Consider the following 14,778-nt stretch of genomic DNA (forward strand, 5'->3'; position numbering starts at 1 on the left):
TCCAGGCCTTTGAAGGGGAGTATGTGTATCAAAATTATCTTTAAAACCACATCGCGGTGGCAATGAACACTTGATCGGTAAATCAGAAAGATACGGTAGGGGAAAAAAAATGCATGCAGAGGGTGTTCCATCTCGTTCAGAAGAACATCGTGGTTGCTCAAATATTATTACTGCTCCACGACGAATATGGGAACGAGGATGATGATGATGAATGCAACCCATGGAAAAATAGGGCTGGCGAGAATGACAGAGCGGAGGGACCTGGAGAGGGAGGATGAGTCACGGGCGAGGGGTACCTGGGCTGGAGCGCAGTGGTGTGCAAGTTGGCGAGCGGGGGGAGCGACGGGGCGCGGGGCTGGGACCGCGAGTGGGCGGGTGGGCGCCGTGGGCGGAGCGGCTCCGGGGCTGAGCTGCCGGCGGCCGTGTCTGAGAGCGAGCGAGGCAGCATCACCCAGAGCGGAGCCGCCGAGACTCCGCCTAACTGACACCCAAACTCTCCTCCCGCAGCCGCGGACGGAGGCGGCAGAGCCGGAGCATCCTCGGCGCACCCGAGCATCCTCGCCCCTCGCCGCGCCCCTGCCCCTGCCCCCGCCCCGCCAGCCGAGGCCCGGCTGCGGGAGGCGGCCGGGCGCCCGCGCCTTGCCAGGGCCACCAAAACAAAGGCAGCATCCGGGGCTGGGTGGAGGCAGAGGACCATGACAGCCCGGGCTCGCACGCGCCGTAGCCCCGCCGCCGCCGCCTCCGGGAGGGCCCAGCGGTGAGCCAAGCAGGGGAGCAGCTGCCAAGCGTGGATTAGAAGGTGCGCCCGCGTCGAGCCGAGGCCCACGGAGGGGCGGGCAGGCCGCGAAGATGTCCTCGGCCGTGGGGCCCCGCGGTCCTCGCCCGCCCACCGTGCCTCCCCCCATGCCCGAGCTGCCCGACCTGAGCCACCTGACCGAGGAGGAGAGGAACATCATCATGGCAGTGATGGACCGGCAGAAGGAGGAGGAGGAGAAAGAAGAAGCCATGCTCAAGTAAGCTGGCCCGGCCGCGCCATCCGTGCCTCCATCGGTCCATTCGCCGCCCGGTACCCAGTCCTCCCGGCTGAGTGTGGGGGAGGGGCGGGCCAAGATTCTGGGTGCGGGCGGAGGCTCCCGCCTGAGGGCCGGGGGGCGGGGGGTCCCGGCCGGGCGGAGGCCGAGGGTACAGGTGGAAGGCGGGGATGCAGCCGAGCCCTGCTCCGAGGAGCCCGGAGAGGATAGCTGGGGACCGAAGTGCCAGGAGGACTGGGTGGACCGGGCCACCCGGGGTGGGATGTGCGGAGGCTGAGAAGAGTCAGTGCCCCAGTGGAAGGAAGGGCCCAGCCAGAGCAGGTGAGGGGCAGGGCTGAACCGCGGGAGGGAAGGCGGGGTGAAGAGCTGCCGAGAATAGCTCCTCTTCTTTCCCTGGAGTTGTTTAGCAGGTCGGGATTACCCCCGCCCGGGATGCCAGTATTTATCTAAGTAAAACGCTGATTTTGAGTGCTCATTTTGTTACTAATTCATTTCACAGATCGAGGCTGGGTCTTTTTTGGGGGGCAGTTGCCATCTTTGGTAACCTGCCTCCCCAGCTTCTCTTTAACCTTTGATACACGGTCTTCTACGCGGAATACCTGTGTGAAGACACAGTTCTTCCCAGTATATAATGCCATTGGCAATGCAAAGTTTTTAATGATGGGAAAAGCTGATGGAGACTCTGGCCTGAATAAAACAGAGGTTCCACTTTACTGGTTTCCAAGAGACCTCGGGGCCTGCTGGGTTCCTGGATGAAGCAGGATAAGAGGGGCTGAATATTTGCACACATCCCTCCTTCTTTAAAGCTCGTCAACCCTGCAAGGGTTCTCCGTCCAGCGCCCCGTTTTCCTGGGTCTGGGAGGGGATGGGGCTGGTGGCTGGCGATGCAGGCATGTGTTTCACTGCACTGCTGCTTGCCTTAGTCTCAGGCAATACAGTTCACAAGGTGCTGGCCTCCCCACCTTCTTCCTTGCACAAGTGTGGTGGAGCTGAAAGGGACTTGAACCCTGCCTTACCCTGAAAGGGCTTCCTGTATTCAGGAAAGTTTTCAACTTGGCAGTGAGGGAATTTAGAAGCCCTGACTGGGACTAATTCCTTGGCATCCTCCGTTAAGGCCAGACGGTGCATCTGGGGGCAGAAAACTGGTGTGAGGAGCCAAAGGGAACCTGTTGCATCTGGAGTTACTGGAGAGCAAAGAGGAACAGCAAAGGGGTGACCCCCCACACCCAGTCACACCCTGCTCTGCCTCTCCCCACCCCTAGGATTGCTGCCTGGATTGGAGATGCTGCCACAGAAGGGAGGTTTCTTCCGCTTCTCTCAGTATAGCAGAACCTCACAGGAGAGGGCTGGAAGGAGGCTGAATTCCCAGCCTGATGGGTCTCCCCCCGTGCAGCTGCTACCCAGCTGGAGAGGGGGTATTGAGGGAGAGATGTGGGGGCCGGTCACAGCACCAGAAGAGAAATCCAGTCATCCCTGCCCTTTCATCACAGACTCCAACAGGGGCCATTAACTCAGAAGGCCAGAGCCAGCCTGCTTCTGTGAAGGCAGCAGGTTTCCGAATTCCCTGCTCCTTCTTATCCAAAAAACAAATACTTTAAGCCTGCCGGCTGGAGGGAGCCAAAACCCTCCTTAATCTGCCGCCCAGCCCTGATGGCACAATGACGTCCCTAGCGCTGCAGGCTTCCCCTCTTCTGAGACTGGAAGTAATGGATGGTGTCTGCTGGTGCTGCTGTCTGTCTGTCTGGTTGTCACTCCGTCTGTCCTCACTGGTTGCAGCCCCTGCCACCTGTCCTGGGCACCTCTTCTGCTGGTCAGAATTGACAGGGTTATTTCCGTTCCTTCTGGTGTTGGCTGCAGATGGCAGGTGGACAGAGGCCTCCAGCAGCCAGTGGAAAACAGGGGTCTGAGCAGGAAGGGAAGGCACAGTGCAAGCAGGTGGCCATCACGCCTCTTCCTTGGCTGTTTCAGGGCTGGTGGAGAGTGAGGGTTTTAAATGGGGGGGGGGGGTGAGTTCCACAACCGAATCTCAAACCTGCTCACTGCCTAAGGACAGCAGCCATCGAATCACATGGGCTTGTAAGGGACAAAAGAAAAAAGAAGAACACCGTCCAACTGTTCATGTCTAAAACCTCTTTCCCGCTGCCACACCTGTGGCTACCCTCTCTGGCCAGTACGTGGTGATCCTTTATTGCAAGGATTCACAAAACATCTCAGTATGTGATGCTTTTATACAACAGCCCTCTCTAATCCCAGGCCTCAACACTAACTTTATCAGTCAGCCTCCTCTGCTACTGTCTCGGCTTTTTGTGCAATGGCAGATGGGGGATGCTTGGGAATCCATCCCCCGCCCGAGTTTGCTGCCATGTAAGCCTGTCCTCGCATCCACAAATTAGTGGGACAGAGCTCAACTTTTTTCTAGAGGGTACTTTATGTCTTAAAAACTGAGGACTGTTGGAGTTAATCAGAGGACACACATATATGGGAACTCAATGACATAGTCACAGGTGGTGACCCTTTCTGAACTTTTCAAAAAGATATATTGGGAAACAGGAGGTTTTTCACAAGGCTTTGAACTATTTGTTAAAACCAGAGATGTGTTTCTGTGGTAATGGATGGTCATCATGGCACATATCTGAGAAATGACTCCCACAACAGGCCCTACAAAGCTGAAGTTCTAGGAACAGAGCATTTAGGCTTAAAATTCACTTTTGCAAAGCCATTGCCTTGAGCTATTGTGTGTGCTCTCTGTTCATAATATATAAAAATAGGCCTTAGTAGAGAGAAGAGAGAAAACTGATGGGTGAATATGCCAAAGAAATATTATAAAATATCAATTAAAATATATTTATACAGTTTCATCAGCCCTGATTGTATATTACTCTTCAATTTGGTCCTGACAATGTCTAAATATGTATAAACGACAAAGAATAATGAAGCTACTTTCTCCTCAAGATTTCAGAAAAAAATTATTTGAAATTAGAAGCACTTTGTCATAAAAATAATTCATTTTGTTGGCAAAGTGCACTAATTTTAAATACCATTGCCATAACTAGAAATAGTTGACTCCTGCAAGTAATTTCTAATGGTGGGATTTAATTACCTGCAAATAGAAGGTCTTTCTTAATTTTAGTAGGCTTTGGGGCTGTGTACGTAGGTGTGTGTGGGTGTAGGTATAAATGTGTGTTCTGGAAGTTTTTTGAAACCTAACTTCTTCAATGAAGACTCCTTCAAGTAACTGTCACCAGGCACCATGAGCCAATATATTACATGGATTGAAAATTGCATTATCTGGGACCTAAATCAGAGAAGATCTCATTTGATCTAAAATCTTATTCCTTTTTTATAAAATCTTCATAGAGAAAGGAGCTACAGAATAGCAAGACAAGAGAAAAAATATAAAGAAGCAGAGAGTGAAAATGATGGCTTGAGGCTGGGAATCAAGAACCATATTGGAATATTTAATAGAACTACTAACATTTATTGAGCATTTACCTCATGCTGGCCATTATTCTAAGTGGCTTTTGAATCAAAAGCCAAATAAATAGTTGAACTGTGTTCAAGTTCAATAGATGTGTATTTGGATTCTCACAACAACTTGTGCAGAAGGTAAGTCAGGTCACATAACCCACAGATCCTTATCCCGCACTCAGAGTTCCTGTAATACCTTGAGTTGACTCACATGAAGTGGCCCAACCAGGATTCAAAGCCAGGCTCTTCATTCTAAGTCCAAGTATCGTCCCACATAGTATACTGTCCTTCTACCAAGATGAAGCCTGGATTTCATCTACCTCTTCCTTATATGAATATCTCTTCTTCCCTTGGTTTCAGAGAAGGGGCTTGGCAAAAGGTTGAGCTGATTCAGAGGACCAGCTGCTGATTAGAGGAGGGCCTGGTGCTTTACCCAGACTCTTAAGAGAGTTTCCCAGTGGATTGAGGGCAAGGACATTGTCTCCAGTTTGAAGATATAACAAAGATCATGAAAAGACCATTTTTTGCATCCAAGCATTTGGGAGTTTAAGTTCTAGTGCTGTCTCTTAAATAGTGTAAGTGTGGCCAAGAAATTGCATTTGGGATTCTGTGAGGTTCTCTTTTTCTTATAAATCCTGCAATTCATGGTGTGAATTGATTTATAAAGTATATTGACTTTGGACTTGTCCCTCTTTCTTAACAGGGACCCTCACACCCACTAAGTCTTCAAACATCTGTAATATGAATATTTACTTCCTTTGTAAGGAAGAGTGACACAGTAGAGGGGTTGAACTCTTATAGCGAAGCTTTTCTTCCTCATTTTTCTCCCTCCAGCCACTCATAATATTGTGACCCAAAATGTATACAGAAGGCTCAGCTTGAGAGACCCCAATTAGCAACTGGGATAGAGTTAAGGACAGAGTCCCCAGGAATGCAGGTAGCATGTTTTTACTGAGTTTTGCAAAGGTCTTGCACACCCAAATATTCTGTCCTATTGCTGAGGCAGGGATGGGTAAGGAGGGGAAAGAGAAAAGGCAAAGAGTAATTGGAGAAAGCTGCTGAAATATGAGCAGGTATCTACCTGTCCCCAGATCCTGTGTTAAGTAGAAAAGTCTGGGGGAGAACATTTACCCTTTCACCCAGCGTCTAGTCTCCTTCACAGCCCTAATGGATAGGATTAAATGAGGGAAAGTTAGCCTTGAACTATTGCAGTTTTCTGCTTTCAGCAAAAACCTACCTTAGTAAATGTGCATGCTTAGTCCTAGGCCCCCGAATGCTCATGGAAAAAATTCAGAAGACAGAAGCCTAGAAGGAAGGAAGGAAGGAAGGAAGGAAGGAAGGAAGGAAGGAAGGAAGGAAGGAAGGAAGGAAGGAAAGAGAAAGAAAGAAAGAAAGAAAGAAAGAAAGAAAGAAAGAAAGAAAGAGAAAGAAAAGAAAGAAAGGAAGAAAAAGAAAGAAAGAAAGAAAGAAAGAAGGAAGGAGGGAAGGAAGGAAGGAAGGAGGGAAGGAAGGAAGGAAAAAGTGAGGTGTTATCAAAGAGAATGGAGGGTAAGAAACATGACAGTTCACATTTTTGCCAGCCTGCCTTGGCTCTCGTTTACCTCTATGTATTCCTTCTTAATTGGAAGTGAAGGGACACTCTTGTTGAAGTAAATGGATTACTAAGTTTGAAGCAGAACATGCAATGTGAGCTACAGGTGTCACTGCTGTCTGGAATAGAAACATCACCTCGGGAATGTTACTTGCTCAAGGTGATTTTGAGCTAACCCTATGCGGTAAGCAGCCAGCTTCCTGCAAAGACATCAAATAGCAATTCCGGCCGTCATATTACTGTCCTAACTCTGTAATATGCAGATGGGTATGCTTGCCATACCATGGATTTTAGAGTCCATGGTATTGCATTTCATTTGTATTTATGGAGTATTTTATATTTTTAAACAAATTTTTAAACAAATTTTTTGCACTTTGTCCTGTGATGGGTGTTGGGTATTTTAGAGCTGGTTCTGAGTGTTGTAAGCTGGCCTGAGGCACATGGAAACTTAATAGAAGCTAGACCCTACACACATGGACACGGATCTTCAGTAATCTTGGAAGTCTTCTAAAGTGTATCAAGGTGTGGGTACCATGGTTTTGTTTCCTCTTCTGTTGGGGAAGGAGCTTAACATTTGAATGTTTCGCTGGCTACTGTATATCTTTTACTCCGCCCCATGCTTACCTCTTGAAAGGTCTACCCTGTGAGAATTCTATTAGTTACTATTAGTGAAATTCCCAGTACTAGCTCAGTGCCTTCCTGACCCTGTGCTCATGACATATGATCCTGAATCTGGAGAATAAAATTTAAAAAGGAGCAAGAGAAGATATCACATAGCCAATGACCTTTTCCAGCCTTTTCTGAGAACCCCAGGCTCTAGATCTTCCCATAGGTGAGAGGATAACCCTGTGGGCACCAGGGCTTTCAGATCTGACTGCTTGGCTCACAGTGTTCCCTAGTGCCTGAGCACTTCCCACCATGTTCCTCCACCATGAAGTTCTCTCTTGTCCCTACCGTGTTCCAAAGTTGATGTATTAGGTAGACTATTTCTGACAAAGTGTCAGGTGATATTCATTTCAACAATAAGACCATTGTTTTAGGTATTAGAATTGGATCAGGCATTGTGCTGTTAAGTAGAATAAAGAGAGAGGTCCTCAGCTTCTAGCTCAGGGTTGGCTTAGTTCTTACCATTTTAAAGGTGCTCTGGCCAGAAAGAGAGGTGAGCATCGGGTAGTTGGACAGAGCAGTGGACTAGATTGTGCTCCGAACACTGTCACTTTCTATAGGTGTAAATGTCAGTAAGTTAACTCCTCTGAGGCCCAGTTTCTTTCTGTGTAAAGTGGAGTTGATAATGCCTGCCCTTCTAACTTACTAAGCTTTAACGTGATGGTAGAGACACCCTTAAACTTCAAATTGCTGTACCAAAGAAAGGGATCATTGGAGTTCCCATTGTGTCTCAGTGGTAACGAACTCAACTAGTATCCATGAGGATGCAAGTTCAATCCCTGGTCTCACTCAGTGGGTCAGGAATCCAGCGTTGCCATGAGCTGTGGTGTAGGTCACAGACATGGCTGAGCTCCCACCTTCCTGTGGCTGTGGCATAGGCTGGCAGCTCCAGCTCTCCAATTTGATCCCTAGCCTGGGAACCTCCTATGCCATGGGTATAGCCATAAAAAGAAAAGAAAAGGGCCATTATTATCTTTACTCTGTAAAGCTGTAAAGAATCCCCAAATCATCTTTTCCTGAGATTACTGCAGCTTTTAGAAGTCCCATGGAGATGGGTTCTTATAGAAAAATTAATCCATGATATCCTGCCAGCAGGGTATGTGGCCAAGGCTGCAGCTCCCACAGTGAGAATTTGGCAGAGGTCAAAGGTAAAATGAGTCCAGAATCTGATCTGAGATTGTATTTACCTTCTTTCTAGCTCATAAATGTCTTTAGCAAAAAAGAGAATTGTGGGGAAAAAAGATAAGATTTGAAATAACTAGAAGGCGACCCTAAATCAAAAATGAGAAGAGAAATTAGCCTAGGATAATTTCCACATCATTTGCTAGGGGAAAAAAAAATGTGGAGAAACAGACTAATGGTTTTTGTGCCACTGGATTTAATAAATCATTCACTTTAAATTAGCTGATTGAGGGGCCATGTACTTGCCAAGGAGTAGTTCCTCTTTCATGTCAGTTTATTAGGTGATGGAATAGATTGCATGTGTTTAAGAACTTTTAAAGATTCTGTGCTGGATGTCTTAGGCTTTCTGTATGTATATTCTTACGCTTTTACATCCAGTTTCTGTGCATTTATTTTGATCTAGGTCAGTGTTCTGTGGATGGTGAGAGGGGACTATATTACAGAATTGACTTTCAATATTCCTGCCTCTGTGGCTAACTTGTGAAAACTTCCCTGACACACCAACATTTATTTTAATATAAAAGGATTTTTTTTTTTAAAAGTGACTGTTGGAGTTCCCGTCGTGGCACAGTGGTTAACGAATCCGACTAGGAACCATGAGGTTGAGGGTTCGGTCCCTGCCCTTGCTCAATGGGTTAACGATCCGGCGTTGCCATGAGCTGTGGTATAGGTCGCAGATGCGGCTCGGATCCCGAGTTGCTGTGGCTCTGGCGTAGGCCGGTGGCTACAGCTCCAATTGGACCCCTAGCCTGGGAACCTCCATATGCCGCAGGAGCGGCCCAAAGAAATAGCAAAAGACAAAAAAAAAAAAAAATAATAAAGTGACTGTACAGGTTGGTTTTCCCAGGACAGTATCTGTTGATGTCTATCTCATGCTATAATGATGGCTAGTACCCCATTCTTTCAAGTTGAATTTTAACCTGGATGATGAATTATATTGTCTCCTTCTTTGTAAATTTTTCTTTCCCTGAACAAAATTATTCATTTAAAGCTTCAGAAAGTCAGACAATTAACTGTCATAAAATACAGCAATTAGTAATTATCAATAAGTAAGACAAGCAAGTTGTAGACGTAGAGCCTTGGAAATCATGGTTTGGTAAATGGAAAGACCTTTGCTGAGAAGGAGGAGTTATCTTTTATAGATTCTTTCATGGTAAAGTTGATTTTAAAAGTTCATATCACTTTTCAAATAACAGTAAGCAGGAATGCAACTGCGTGCAAGGCTCTCTGTGAAGACTCCCTTTGGGCCTTGCAAAGGAGCAGCCCACAGTTTAGGGAAGACACTTAAATAGATTTTAGGATGCAATATTTTGATAATTCTTCTGAAGTTTAGATAGTAAAATAAGATCATGTTATAGAAAGTAATTTTGTGCAATTTGCAAGTAATTAAAATATTTAATTAGCTCTTAAAGAGCCATAATGAACTAAACAGATATCTTTATATAATATAAAAGATAATACCTTGCTAATGATTTGCATATAACTTAATACATATTTTTCATATTTCCCACCATTATGCCAGGTAATTATTGTCTGGGAGATGCCATTATATTTACATAGAGAAGGGATGTGAATTAAAAACCAATTAAGGTATCTGTACTGTCATGTCTTACACAGTATCTCTTCTTTTAATGGACTTTCAGGCATGATATGCTTATTCACAAATGGGGATGGGTATAGCAGTTGTTATTGATAGGGTTATATGGTTTTATTTGCCAGACTTTATGTAGTCTATTTGATTGGCTCCCAACTTACATTTCTGCAAGCAGAGCATTCTTGATCGATATTTGAGCAGTGTTCTTAATCTCAAGAATATCAAGTTATTTGAAAGTTTGAAAGTTGTAAGTAATCAGTGCACAAGCACCACGTGACACATTATTGTCCTTGTCATTTAAACACAGATCTTCATACGGGCAATGAGAAGCTCTTTGTTTGCATGGCTGGCTATTCTGTGTTCAATTTCTGGGGTTTACATTTTAGAAAAATGAGGCCAGTGGTATATGAAATATCTTAGGAATGTATGGAGCAATGTATCAGGGTTCTTTAAATATAGGGTAGTATATATGTTCACATCTAGAAGGTCTATTCAGGTCAGACAGACTACTTACTGTCTCAGTAGAAAGAGATGAAAACAAAATTAAAGTAACCAAATGGCTTCGCTTTTGTATTTCATGCATCTTAGCAGATTCATCTGCCTTACCTGTCTCTGTCTTATAATATATTGGAGCTTAAGTCTTCCTTCTTAACTCTTTTTTTTTCTGGAGGAAAAAAAGGATATATTTTATATACTGGTATCTGAAATAAAGGAATATTGAAATAAGCTGGCTGATTTATTTTTGGATATTACATTTTTGGTAAAAGTAAAAATTATTAAAATATTCTACTTTGACGTTCTTCATGATCATCATGACAATTGTCATAAAAGTATAATTTGGGAAAATAAAGTACAGTAATATCTTCTTGTAATTAGGCTGGATATTTCACTTTACAAATGTCTGTGTCCCCTAAGCCAAATCTAGCCACCTAATATATAGCAATCTGGAGTAAAAACTTGATACTAGTCTGAAAAACAGACTACCATCTGAGTATCATTCCAGACACAGGTATTGGAAAGGGAATCCGTGGTATCTGAAGCTCCAGAGGCTGGAGTGCTAATTGTCACTGTTGAAAAGAAGTATGGTTGATTATCAGCCAGGTACCTTTCTAGTCCTGCCTTCTCTGAAGACAGCACACTGTAAGGTTCCTGGAGACCTACATGCAATTAAAAAAACACAGTCCAGGAGCTCCCTGGCAGCCTAGAGGTTAAGGATCTGGTGTTGTCACTGCTGTGTCATAGGTTTGATCCCTGGCCCTGGGAACTTCTGCATGCCTTGGGCGTAACCAAAAACAAAACAAAACAAAAAAACAGTCCAGGTCCTCAGAGGCAGATACTGGTAAAGCAGTGCACATTTTAGAAAATATGACGTATGTACTTTGGAAAAGACTAATTAGTTAACAGGACAAATGATTAGCACTTATAAGAGCTAGAGGACTTTTCCAAGCTCTCCCTTGCCCTTCTTTCTATAATTCCATTTCCTTTTGATTTGCCTTCTGCTTTTTCTAATCTGTCCCTGTTTGGTCTTTTCTTGACCCTTAAATGTTGGCCTTCTCTCAGCTTTCTCCTCTTTCCATTTTCTGTGCAGCTTCTGGTCATGGCCTCAGTCACACTTACACGTTAATGATTCCAAATCTGTGTTACTACATTGGAATTCTCTACCACATTCTGGATTCTCGTACCAGACCACTGGCTAAATGTCTCCGCCTGGCTGTCCCCTACACAGGCCCTTCAAACTGAGTGTGACCCTTCATACATTACTTGACTCTCTGCCCAAACATGATGCTTTTCTACAATCCCTGTCTTTATGGGGAGATCCCCATTGCAGCCCCTTATTCATTCTGTTTTCAGAGCCCTCAGATTCAATCTTAGGATCCTTTGGCTGTCTCCTTGCTTTTCTAGTTCCATTGCTTTTGCTTTAATGTAGACTCTCACCCCTGCCCCCCAGATGCCCACAATAACCTCCTAATTCCCTTCTCTGCCATCAGTCAGACCTCCTCCCATCTCCACACCGCTATCAGGAGTCCTTTCTAAAATTCATCCGCCCATGGCCCATCAGGAAAGCCCTTTGCTTTCAGCGTAAAGCTTAAACTTCATAATCTGCTTCCTGCTTCCTCTCTCCTTTCATATGTCCACGCACAACCTCCTGCCAGGGCTTTTCTGTGCTGGTTCTCAAGGCGTTGTTGCTGCCTCACACCTTCGTGACAACCCTTGTACTTTTCTCCTCATCAGAAATTTCCTCCCCTGTCTACCTCATTTTTTATGTAGCCTTTCACATGAGTTCAAGTGACACCTCAGCAGGCACATCTTCCTAGGCTTCCCAGATGAATTTTTATATCTGTCCTCTGTGCACGTCTTTTCTTTAGCCTTTTCCCTTTACAGCCTCCCCTCAGTCCAGCATAAGCTCCTGAGAGCAGGATCATTCTTGTCTGTGTCCGTCCTGTAAGCACAGGGCTTGGCAGGTGATAGGGGCCTGGGTTTTTTACACTGTGCTTATGAATGAATGAACATATCCAGAGGCCGTGGAGTAGAGGAGGCATCTTAGGCTGCCTGAGGGATTCGTAGGGTATGAGTAGGTGGCTGGAGTGGGAAGTTTATTCTAACCATGAGGATTCTATCAGCAAATTCTCAAAGCAAAAAAATGAGCTGAGTGTTGCAGCTGTTGAGAGAACCAGGTTGACCAGATTTTAAGAGGAGACTATACCGGATGTTAGATATTACAAGGTGAAATTGAAATAGGATTTTCAGATGATCTGTTATACTCTTAATTTATCATCCATGGCTTTTTAAAGGACAGCATTCTTAAAGTGTTTGAATGTCAAGGTGGGAGGATGTAAATAATACATTTTAAAAAGTAGTCCTCTAGATAGACATGCTTATTGGAAACATTTCTTTTGAATTAAAACATCACAAACTTCAGTAACAGTTTAAAGCATAATGTGTGTTCTCTGATTTGATACTTAGAACAAATGCATATGACCGTAAAGTAAAAAATTCCCCTCAGTTAAGTCATCTTCTAAACCTTTTTTTTTTAATTGAAGTATAGTTGATTTACAATGTTGTGTTAGTTTCAGATGTATGGCAAAATGATTCTGTTATACATAAATTTCTGGGTTTTTTCAGATTCTTATCCCTTATAGGTTATTACAAAATATTGAGTATATTCCCTGTGCTAAGCCATGGGTCCTTGCTGGTTATCTATTTTATACATAGTAGTGTGTGTATGTTAATCCCAAACTCCTAATTTATCCCCTTCCCCGTTCTCTTTTGGTAGCCATAAGTTTGTTTTCTATGACTGTGGGTCTATTTCTGTTTTTTTTGTTGTTGTCGTTGTTGTTTTTGTTTTTGTCTTTTTGCCTTTTCTGGGGATGCGCCTACGGCATATGGAGGTTCCCAGGCTAGGGGTCTAATCAGAGCTGTTGCTGCTGGCCTACACCAGAGCCACAGCAATGCAGAATCTGAGCCGCATCTGCAACCTACACCACTGCTCACAGCAATGCCAGATACTTAACCCACTGAGCGAGGCCAGGGATCGAACCCTCAGCCTCATGGTTCCTAGACGGATTCGTTAACCACTGTGCCACGATGGGAACTCCCATTTCTGTTTTTTTAAGTTCGTTTGTAACATTTTTTTAGGCTCCACATATAAGTGATGTCATAGGGTATCTGTCTTTCTCTGTCTGACTTCACTTAATATGATAATCTCTAGGTCCATCCATGTTGTTGAATGGCAATATTTCATTTTTTTCATGGATGGGTAATATTCCATGAAAAAATACATAGTATATATATATCACATCTTCTTTATCCATCATCTTCTAAACTTAAAATTTTTGAAGGCAGGTGTCTTGTCTTAATCATCTTTGTATTTCCATTGCCTAGCCCTGTGGTTAATACATAATGGGACCTCATAAATGCCGAGCTAGCAGTCTGCATGCTTAACAACACAAAAGCACTGGTCTTTGACAGCAACACAACTAGTTGAGATGTGGCTCAGAGCTTAGAAGCTGCCTAGCTCAGGGCTGGTAGATACTCAGAATGCACAGCCACCTTCTTGAAGCTAGAACAGCATCGCTGATAAATGTCGTATGCCTCAGAACCCTTCTAAATGCAGTACTCCAGGCCATAAACTAACGAGAGTTGCGATCAGGATAACACATTTTACCCACTGAAGATTTGTTCCAACTCCACTTTTAAGAGAATACTGAAGCTCAGAGGTCCTTTCAGCTTTTCATTATTAATTAGTGAGAGAGATACAACATTTTGGGGTTTTTTTTCTCCTTGCCCACTGTTTTTACCACTGTCATACTCTCTCCACACAGTTTCATTTTAACTGCCATCAAAATTCAAACAATTATTTCTTTCAATTTTGATTTGATTTGCTTGCTTCATAAGATTATGTCTTCTTATAGAAAACTCCAAGGGTATGTGTAATTACTTTGCTGATTTTGTATTTGGTTATATTTTATATTTAATAGTCCTCAAAATAAAGTGGGTCATTTACAGGGACCAAGAAATATTTTATTTAAAGATTCCATTTGCAGTGGTATTTGTTTGCAGTTATAATACTTCCTATGATCATTTTTATTTTTAATACTTCTTTGAAAGAGACTATGTTTTCAATACACAATAATTTATATATGATTCCAAATAGCTTTTTCTACCATGCATTTGAATTATGTACAGACTAAAATCATATTTTGTTTTTTCTCTTAGAAAACCAGTTGGTTTTTGTTCATTGAAAACTTTCCTTGATTCCTTCTCATTTTGAGGTTGGTTTCAGCCAAACTGTTGGTCAGTGACCCGAAGAAAGCATCAGTGGGTTGAGATGGAAGTCACATCCTGCATATGTATCTGTGAACACTCCCATCTCACCCACACACCTGTACATATAAATCTCACACCCACACACCTGAAAACTTAAAGTGTTCTCTCCATAAAGTCTTTTTTAAGGAAGTTAATTTTATCTTATTTAGAGAATTTGCATGACCTAGACTTGCCTCGATTACTTTTTGTGACCACAGCCCTTCCTATGAATTTTACTCCAGTGGCCATTCTGGAAGAAGCAGCCTTATGAGCCCATGCTGGTCATGGCCCCCTGGCCATGCTTATTGGACTAAAAGTGAACTCTTGATCCAAGTCCAGATGATTCATTGACTGGCCAAGGACTAGTAAGGTTTCTTTCAAATTGAACATAAGATACAGTTGGGAAGACAGAAGAGTGAATGATATTTGAACATTTTTTC

At 43.8% G+C, this 14,778-nt stretch overlaps 1 protein-coding gene across 48 annotated transcripts in view; it reads left to right on the forward strand.

Annotated features, from left to right (window-relative positions):
- Positions 470-14,778, forward strand: part of RIMS1 (regulating synaptic membrane exocytosis 1) — a 461,317-nt gene continuing 447,008 nt past the window's right edge. For 35 of the 48 annotated variants that reach the window (XM_021072879.1, XM_021072912.1, XM_021072956.1 and 32 more), the window contains exon 1: positions 530-1,013. In XM_021072879.1, the coding sequence (XP_020928538.1) occupies positions 850-1,013 (164 nt within the window). In that variant the 5' untranslated portion in view covers positions 530-849. Of the gene's footprint in view, positions 1,014-14,778 lie in introns of all 48 variants that reach the window. The other 13 variants (XM_021073092.1, XM_021073084.1, XM_021073099.1 and 10 more) reach the window with 7 other exon arrangements.

The sequence above is a fragment of the Sus scrofa genome, chromosome 1 (assembly GCF_000003025.6).
Source record: "Sus scrofa isolate TJ Tabasco breed Duroc chromosome 1, Sscrofa11.1, whole genome shotgun sequence".
NCBI lineage: Eukaryota > Metazoa > Chordata > Mammalia > Artiodactyla > Suidae > Sus > Sus scrofa.